General features: G+C 55.8%; 1 protein-coding gene across 1 annotated transcript; it reads right to left on the bottom strand.

Annotated features, from left to right (window-relative positions):
• Nucleotides 1-499: 499 nt before the first annotated feature.
• Nucleotides 500-8,311, bottom strand: CCDC97 (coiled-coil domain containing 97). The gene is made up of 5 exons (XM_069883131.1): nt 8,249-8,311; nt 5,677-5,960; nt 4,489-4,731; nt 2,264-2,396; nt 500-903 (listed from the first exon to the last, which is right to left on the bottom strand). The coding sequence occupies exons 2-5, from the start codon at nt 5,948-5,950 to the stop codon at nt 795-797; spliced, it is 759 nt and encodes a 252-aa protein (XP_069739232.1). The 5' UTR covers nt 5,951-5,960; nt 8,249-8,311; the 3' UTR covers nt 500-794.
• Between the last annotated feature and the right edge of the window lie 1,099 nt (nt 8,312-9,410).

Below are 9,410 nucleotides of genomic sequence, written 5' to 3'. Positions count from 1 at the left end.
GGGCACCTCTTTTTGGGGCTACAAGGTCCCTATTTTGGGGGGCGCCTCTTTTTTGAATCATATTTTGGGGGGGCACCTCTTTTTGGGGCTAGAAGGTCCCTATTTTGGGGGGGGCACCTCTTTTTGGGGCTACAAGGTCCCTATTTTGGGGGGGGCACCTCTTTTTTGAATCATATTTGGGGGGGGGCACCTCTTTTTGGGGCTAGAAGGTCCCTATTTTGGGGGGGGCACCTCTTTTTTGAATCATATTTGGGGGGGGGCACCTCTTTTTGGGGCTACAAGGTCCCTATTTTGGGGGGGCGCCTCTTTTTTGAATCATATTTTGGGGGGGGGCACCTCTTTTTGGGGCTAGAAGGTCCCTATTTTGGGGGGGGCACCTCTTTTTGGGGCTACAAGGTCCCTATTTTGGGGGGGGGCACCTCTTTTTGGGGCTACAAGGTCCCTATTTTGGGGGGGGCACCTCCTTTTGGGGCTACAAGGTCCCTATTTTGGGGGGGGCACCTCTTTTTTGAATCATATTTGGGGGGGGGCACCTCTTTTTGGGGCTACAAGGTCCCTATTTTGGGGGGGCACCTCTTTTTGGGGCTACAAGGTCCCTATTTTGGGGGGGGCACCTCTTTTTTGAATCATATTTGGGGGGGGCACCTCTTTTTGGGGCTAGAAGGCCCCATTTTAGGGTCCAGACGCCTCTTTTCGCCCACAAAAGCCGCGGTTTTTTTGGGGGGGCAGCTGATTTAGGGCCAGGGGGGTTGTTTTTTTTGGGGGGGGCACCTCTTTATTTTTTGGGGGGGCCCCTAATCGAGGCGGGGGGCGGCGCTGGGCTCCTCGGCGTCGAAGTATCGCTCCTCGGCGTCGCGAGACACCAGGTCCAGGTTGTCCAAGTCGGGGTTCTCGTCCACCTGGCTGGGGGGGGCAGAGAGAAAATTGAGGGTTCAGGGGGGGTCCCCCGATTTCTAACCCGCCCCTCAAGGTCAAATCTACAAGGGAGACACCCCCCCCCCAAAAAAAAAAGGGTAAATCGCAGCCCCCAGGCCCAAAGTTTCCAAACTGAGACCCCCCCCGAACCCCAAATCCCCCCAACTGGGACCCCCCCCGAACCCCAAATCCCCCCCGAACCCCAAATCCCCCCAACTGGGACCCCCCCGAACCCCAAATTTCCCAAATTGAGAAGCCCTGAACCCCAAATCCCCTCAAAACCCCAAACTGGAACCCTCCAAACCCCAAATCCCGCCCCCAAACCCCAAACTGGGACCCCCTGAACCCCAAATCCCCCCAACTGGGACCCCCCTGAACCCCAAATTTCCCAAATTGAGAAGCCCTGAACCCCAAATCCCCTCAAAACCCCAAACTGGAACCCTCCAAACCCCAAATCCCCCCCCAAACCCCAAACTGGGACCCCCCTGAACCCCAAATCCCCCCAACTGGGAACCCCCTGAACCCCAAATCCCCCCCCAAACCCCAAATCCCCCAACTAGGACCCCCCTGAACCCCAAATCCCCCCCAAACCCCAAATCCCTCCAACTGGGACCCCCCTGAACCCCAAATCCCCCAACTGGGAACCCCTGAACCCCAAATCCCCCCCAAACCCCAAATCCCCCCAACTAGGACCCCCCTGAACCCCAAATCCCCCCAAACCCCAAATCCCTCCAACTGGGACCCCCCTGAACCCCAAATCCCCCCAGCTGGGACCCCTCAAACCTCAAATCCCCCCTGAACTCCAAACTGGGACCCCCCCGAACCCCAAATCCTCCCTGAACCCTAAACTGGGACCCCCAAGCCCCAAACCCTCCCCCCAAAGGGGAGGTTGGAGGATTTGGGGGGGATTTGGGGTTTGGGGGGGCCTCAGAGGGGGAGTTGGGGCAGTTTTGGGGTTCGGAGGGGGTTCAGAGGGGGATTTGGGGTTCAGGAGGGTCCCACCTGTGGGAATTTGGGGTTCGGGGGAGCTCAGAGAGGGGGTTGGGGCGGATTTGGGTTTCAAGGGGGTCTTAGAGGGGGAACAGGGAGGTTTTGGGGTTCAGGGGGGCTCAGAGAGGGGGTCCGGGGGGTTTTGGGGTTCGGGGGGGTCCCACTTGTGGGAATTTGGGGTTCAGGGGGGGCCCAGAGGGGGGGTTGGTGTAAATTTGAGTTTCAAGGGGGGTCTTAGAGGGGAATAGGGAGGTTTTGGGGTTCGGGGCGGGGGCTCAGCGGGGGGATATGAAGGTTTTGGGGTTCGGGGGTCTCAGAGGGGGGGTCCGGGGGGGTTTTGGGGTTCGGGGGGGGGCACCTGTAGTCGAAGTGGGGGTCGCAGCCGTCGAGGAATCGCTGGTGCATGCGGGACGTGAACTCCTGGCGCAGCAGAGCCCGCTCGGGGGGCGACGGGGGGGACCCCAAATCCTCCTCCTCCTCCTCCTCCGCCTCTGGGGGCGCAACCCCAAAAATCCAACCCCGGAACCCCAAATCCTTCCCTCTGAACCCCCAAATCCCCCTGAACCCCAAATCTTTCCCGCTGAGCCCTCTCAGACCCCCCCAAATCCCTCTTAAACCCTCAATCCTTCCTTCCGAGCCCCCCTGAACCCCCAAATCCCTCTTAAAACCCCAAATCCTTCGTTCCGAGCCCCCCGAACCCCAAATCCCTCTTGAACCCCCAAATCCTTCCTTCTGAGCCCTCCCTGAACCCCCAAATCCCTCTTAAAACCCCCAAATCCTTCGTTCCGAGCCCCCCCGAACCCCCAAATCCCTCTTGAACCCCCAAATCCTTCCTTCTGAGCCCTCCCTGAACCCCCAAATCTCCCCCTGCACCCCCAAATCCTTCCTTCTGAACCCCCCGAACCCCCAAATCCCTCTTGAACCCCCAAATCCTTCCTTCTGAGCCCTCCCTGAACCCCAAATCCTTCCTTCTGAGCCCCCTGAACCTTCAAATCCCCCTCGAACCCCAAAACCTTCTTTCTGAGCCCCCCCCAGACCCCCAAATCTCCCCTGCACCCCCAAATCCTTCCTTCTGAACCCCCCGAACCCCAAATCCACCCCTGAACCCCAAATCCTTCCCTCTGAGCCCTCCCTGAACCCCAAATCCTTCCCTCTGAGACCCCTTGAACCCTCAAATCCCCCTTGAACCCCAAATCCTTCCCTCTGAGACCTTCCCTGAACCCTAAATCCTTCCCTCTGAGCCCCCCCTGAACCCCCAAATCCCTCTTAAACCTTCAATCCTTCCCTCTGAGCCCCCCCTGAACCCCCAAATCCCTCTTGAACCCCCAAATCCTTCCTTCTGAGCCCTCCCTGAACCCCAAATCCTTCCTTCTGAGCCCCCCCAGACCCCCAAATCCCTCTTGAACCCCCAAATCCTTCCTTCTGAGCCCTCCCTGAACCCCAAATCCTTCCTTCTGAGCCCCTCTGAACCCCAAATCCACCCCTGAACCCCAAATCCTTCCTTCTGAGCCCCCCCTGAACCCCAAATCCCTCTTGAACCCCCAAATCCTTCCTTCTGAGCCCTCCCTGAACCCCAAATCCTTCCCTCTGAGCCCCTCTGAACCCCAAATCCACCCCTGAAGCCCAAATCCTTCCTTCTGAGCCCCCCCTGAACCCCCAAATCCCTCTTGAACCCCCAAATCCTTCCTTCTGAGCCCTCCCTGAACCCCAAATCCTTCCTTCTGAGCCCCCCTGAACCTTCAAATCCCCCTCGAACCCCAAAACCTTCTTTCTGAGCCCCCCCCAGACCCCCAAATCTCCCCCTGCACCCCCAAATCCTTCCTTCTGAACCCCCCGAACCCCAAATCCACCCCTGAACCCCAAATCCTTCCCTCTGAGCCCTCCCTGAACCCCAAATCCTTCCCTCTGAGACCCCTTGAACTCTCAAATCCCCCTTGAACCCCAAATCCTTCCCTCTGAGACCTTCCCTGAACCCTAAATCCTTCCCTCTGAGCCCCCCCTGAACCCCCAAATCCCTCTTGAACCCCCAAATCCTTCCTTCTGAGCCCTCCCTGAACCCCAAATCCTTCCTTCTGAGCCCCCCTGAACCTTCAAATCCCCCTCGAACCCCAAAACCTTCTTTCTGAGCCCCCCCCAGACCCCCAAATCTCCCCCTGCACCCCCAAATCCTTCCTTCTGAACCCCTCTGAACCCCAAATCCACCCCTGAACCCCAAATCCTTCCTTCTGAGCCCCCCCTGAACCCCCAAATCCCTCTTGAACCCCCAAATCCTTCCTTCTGAGCCCTCCCTGAACCCCAAATCCTTCCTTCTGAGCCCCCCTGAACCTTCAAATCCCCCTCAAACCCCAAATCCTTCCTTCTGAGCCCCCCCTGAACCCCCAAATCCCTCTTGAACCCCCAAATCCTTCCTTCTGAGCCCTCCCTGAACCCCAAATCCTTCCTTCTGAGCCCCCCTGAACCTTCAAATCCCCCTCGAACCCCAAATCCTTCCTTCTGAGCCCCCCCCGAACCCCCCAAATCCCTCGAAAACCCCAAAGCCCCCCCCCCCCGAGCCCCCCTGCCCCCCCAAACCTGCGGGCTCACCCCCTTCGCGCAGGCGCTGCCGCCGCAGCCGCTGCTGAACCGCCGCCTCCTCCACCGAGCGCAGCAGCAGCTCCGTCAGCGAGGGGGGGGTCCCCGAAACTTGCGGGGGGCCCCCCCCCCAAGAATTTGGGGGGGCCGGGGGGTCCCCGAGAAGGGGCTCGGCCCCCCGATAGCGCCCGATGTAGTGGTGATAAAGCAGAGGCTCCCGCGCTCGCATCTCCTCCTCGCTGAAGTATTCGCCTTCTGGAAATGGGGGGGGGGGGGGCCCTGAGACACCCCCAAAAAAAAAAGGGGGGGACCCCAAAAACCCACAGAGGAAATGGGGGGGGCCAGGAGACCCCAAAAACCCGCAGGGAAAAGGAAGGGATGCTGAGAGCCACGGGAAACAAGGGACCCCAAAAAACCTAAAGGGAAGGGGGGGCACGGAGACCCCCCCCCCAAAAAGGGGGGGACCCCAAAAACCCACAGAGGGAATGGGGGGGACCCCGAGACCCCAAAAACCCACTGGGAAAAGGCGGGGGGGGGACCCTGAGATATTGAGACCCCCTATGGGTATTAGGGACACCCCCAGGATATTGGGGACCCCCCCCAGGGATATTGGGGACCCCCTAGGATATCAGGGACCCCCCAGGGATATTGGGGACCCCCCCCAGGGATAACGGGGAACCCCAGGATATTGGGGACCCCCTAGGATATCAAAGACCCCCCAGGGATAACGGGGACCCCCAGGATATTGGGGACCCCCTAGGATATCGGGGTCCCCTCAGGACATTGGGGACCCCTTCAGGGATATCGGGGACCCCTTAGAACATTGGGGACCCCTCAGGATATTTGGGATCCCCCTCAGGGATATTGGGGACCCCCTAGAATATCAGGGACACCCCCAGGATATTGGGGACCCCTTAGGATGTTAAGGACACCCCCAGGGATACCAGGGATCCCCCTCAGGGATATTGGGGACCCCCCCCAAGGATATTGGGGACCCCCCAGTGATAATGGGGAACCCCAGGATATCAGGGACCCCCTAGGATTTTAGGGACCCCCCAGGCTATCAGGGACATCCTAGGATATTGGGGACCCTCCAGGATATTAGGCTTCCCCCAGGGATATCGGGGACCCCCCCCCGGATATCGGGGACCCCCCCAGGGATATCGGGGTGCCCCCCAGGGATATGGGGGGGCCCCCCACCTTGGATGAGCTGCCTCAGGGCTGCGTAGCGGCGGTTGCGCAGCCGGGTGCGAGCCGGGGAGCGCCGGGGGCGCCCCCAAACCCCCCTCTCGGGGGGCTTCAGCCTCGCCTCCTGGGGGGCCCCTGGAGACGTTTCGGGGTCCCCGCTCCTTTCGGGGTCCAACGCCGACGTTTCGGGGTCCCCTCGGGACGTTTCGGGGTCCTCGGGGGACGTTTCGGGGTCCTCGTTCATTTCGGGCTCCAAATCTGAGGTTTTGGGGTCCTCATGCAACATTCTGGGGTCCCTTTTCAACATTTTGGGGCCCCAATTAATTTTGGGGTCCCAATTATGCATTTTGGGGTGAAAATTTGACATTCTGGGGTCCCTTTTCAACATTTCGGGGTCCCAATTAATTTTGGGGTCCCAATTATGCATTTTGGGGTGAAACTTTGACATTCTGGGGTCCCTTTTCAACATTTCAAGACCCCAATTAATTTTGGGGTCCCAATTATGCATTTTGGGGTGAAATTTTGAGGTTTTGGGGTCCCTTTTCAACATTTTGGGGCCCCAGCTAATTTTGGGGTCCCAATTATGCATTTTGGGGTGAAAATTTGACATTCTGGGGTCCCTTTTCAACATTTCAAGACCCCAATTAATTTTGGGGTCCCAATTATGCATTTTGGGGTGAAATTTTGAGGTTTTGGGGTCCCTTTTCAATATTTTGAGGCCCCAATTAATTTTGGGGTCCCAATTATGCATTTTGGGGGTGAAAATTTGAGGTTTTGGGGTCCCTGTGGGACATTTTGGGATGGAAATTTGATATTTTGGGGTCCCTTTTTAACATTTTGAGACCCTAATTAATTTTGGGGTCCTAATTATGCATTTTGGGGGTGAAAATTTGAGGTTTTGGGGACCCTGTGGGACATTTTGGGGTCAAAATCTGAGGTTTTGGGGTCCTCATTCAACATTCTGGGGTCCCTTTTCAACATTTTGAGGCCCCAATTAATTTTGGGGTCCCAATTATGCATTTTGGGGTGAAACTTTGACATTTTGGGGTCCCTTTTTAACATTTTGAGACCCCAATTAATTTTGGGGTCCCAATTATGCAGTTTGGGGTGAAATTTTGAGGTTTTGGGGTCCCTTTTCAATATTTTGAGGCCCCAATTAATTTTGGGGTCCCAATTATGCATTTTGGGGGTGAAAATTTGAGGTTTTGGGGTCCCTGTGGGACATTTTGGGATGAAAATTTGATATTTTGGGGTCCCTTTTTAACATTTTGAGACCCTAATTAATTTTGGGGTCCTAATTATGCATTTTGGGGGTGAAAATTTGAGGTTTTGGGGACCCTGTGGGACATTTTGGGGTCAAAATCTGAGGTTTTGGGGTCCTCATTCAACATTCTGGGGTCCCTTTTCAACATTTTGAGACCCCAATTAATTTTGGGGTCCCAATTATGCATTTTGGGGGGAAAATTTGAGGTTTTGGGGTCCCCGTGGGACATTTTGGGGTGAAAATTTGATGGTTTGGGGTCGTCATTCAACATTCTGGGGTCCTGATTAATTTTGGGGTCCAAATTCAAAGTTTTGGGGTCCCCCTGTGATATTTTGGGGTCCCCTTCCAAAATGTTGGGGTCCTAATTAATTTTGGGGTCCGAGTTCAACGTTTCAGGGTCCCCTTGGGACATTTCGGGGCCCCAATTCCATGTTTTTTGGGGCCCCTTTGGATGTTTCAGGGTCCCCCTTGGTTTTGGGGTCCCCAAATTCCTCTGGGAAAAGGGGGGGGGACCCCAAACTCCTTGAGGAAAATGAGGGGACCCCAAGTTCCTTGAGGGAAAACTTCCTCAGGGAAAAGGGCTCCCCAAACTCCTTGAAGAAAAGTGGGGACCCCAAATGCCTTAAGGGAAAGGGGGGACCCCAAATTCCTCTGGGATAAAGGGGGGGACCCCAAATCCCTTAAGGGAAAGGGGGGACCCCAAATTCCTCTGGGATAAAGGGGGGGACCCCAAATCCCTTAAGGGAAAGGGGGGACCCCAAATTCCTCTGGGATCAAGGGGGGTCCCCACATCCCTTAAGGGAAAGGGGGGACCCCAAATTCCTCTGGGATAAAGGGGGGACCCCAAATCCCTTAAAGGAAAGGGGGACCCCAAATTCTTCTAGGATAAAGGGGGGGACCCCACATCCCTTAAGGAAAAGGAGGGACCCCAAATTCCTCTGGGATAAAGGGGGGGACCCCAAATCCCTTAAGGGAAAGGGGAGACCCCAAATTCCTCAGGGAAAAGGGAAGGGTCCCCATAGCTCCTCCGAGAAGAGGGGACCCCGAATTCCTCAGGAAAGGGGGGACCCTAAACTCCTCAGGGAAAAGGGGGTGGGACCCCAAATTCCTCTGGGAGAATGGGGGACCCCTAATTTCTCAGGGAAAATGGGGGGATCCCTAGTCAGTCAGGGAAGAGAAGGGACCCTAAAGGCTTCCCAGCAGGAGGGGGGGACCCCCAAATCCCTGCGGGAAAGGGGGAGGGAGCCCCGAGATTCGCCCCCGCCCCCCCCCGGTCCCCCAAACCCCCCAACTCGCCCCTCCCCCCTCCGCGCCTCTCACCCGCCGTTCCCGCCACCGCCCGCGGCGCCACTTCCGGTGAGGGGGGGGGTTGTGGGAAGGCACCGCTTCCGGCGCGCTGCGGGGAGCAGGGAAACGCGCGGACCCGGCCCCCGCGCGCCAAAGGTTCCGCCTCGAACAATTCCCCGCTACCTTCCTTTCCCCAAAAGCCCTAAATTCACCCCAAAATCGAGGTCTGGAAAAGGGGCGGAGCAGGCGAAAACGGGGAGGGGGGTGGGTATCTTTTTTTTTTTTCTTCTGTTTGGTTTTTTTTTATTGTTTCTTTTTTTTTCTTTCTATTCCTCCCCTGGGGAGGGGGCAGGGAAACCAGAGACCGAAAAAAAAACCTCAAAAAGCCCCAAATTGGGAAAACTAAAAGCGTAAAATTCCTGTAAAAGAGCCCGTTCCCCCACCTGAGGGGGAGGGGGAGCCCCAAAAGGGCTGAAACGCCAAAAATGAGAGGAAACGGGAAGGGGGAAAAAGGAAAAGGGGATGAAAAATAAAGAAAAAGGGCACATTTTGGGGTTGGAGGCCAAAAAAAGGGGAAAAAATAAAGAAAAGGGGGTAAGAAATAAAAAAAGGGGGCTCGCTTTTGGGATTGAACACCAAAAAGGAGAGGGAAAAGGAGAGGGGATAAAGAAAATGGGGTGAAAACTAAAGAAAATGAGGAGGGAAATAAAAAAAACTGGGTTGGGGTTGAGGGTTGAATCCCCAAAATGGGGGGAAAAGAGAGAAGGAAATAAAGAAAATGAGTAAAATTAAGAAAAGGGGGAAAAAAGGGGGAAAGGGAGGAAAAAAAGGGGGAAAAGGGAGCAAAAAAGGGGGAAAAGGGAGCAAAAAAGGGGGAAAAGGGAGCAAAAAAGGGGGAAAAGGGAGCAAAAAAGGGGGAAAAGGGAGAAAAAAAGGGGGAAAAGGGAGAAAAAAGGGGGAAAAGGGCAGAGGGAATAAAGAAAATGGGGCAAAAAGTAAAGAAATAGGGTCTGGTTTGGGGACTGAATGATAAAAATAAGAGGAAAAGGGAGGGGGGAATAAAGAAATTGGGGTGAAAAATAAAAATGGGGTGAAAAAGAAAGGAAAAGCAGAGAGAAAGGAGGAAAAGGGGGGTGGTTTGGGGGCTGAATGGCAAAAAAAAGGGGGAAAAGAGGTGGAAAATGAGGAAAAATGG

This window comes from Phaenicophaeus curvirostris, unplaced genomic scaffold, assembly GCF_032191515.1.
Source record: "Phaenicophaeus curvirostris isolate KB17595 unplaced genomic scaffold, BPBGC_Pcur_1.0 scaffold_605, whole genome shotgun sequence".
In the NCBI taxonomy this organism is placed as follows: domain Eukaryota; kingdom Metazoa; phylum Chordata; class Aves; order Cuculiformes; family Cuculidae; genus Phaenicophaeus; species Phaenicophaeus curvirostris.
The sequence above is the reverse complement of the archived record's forward strand: the minus strand, read 5'-3'. Positions and strand labels throughout refer to the sequence as shown.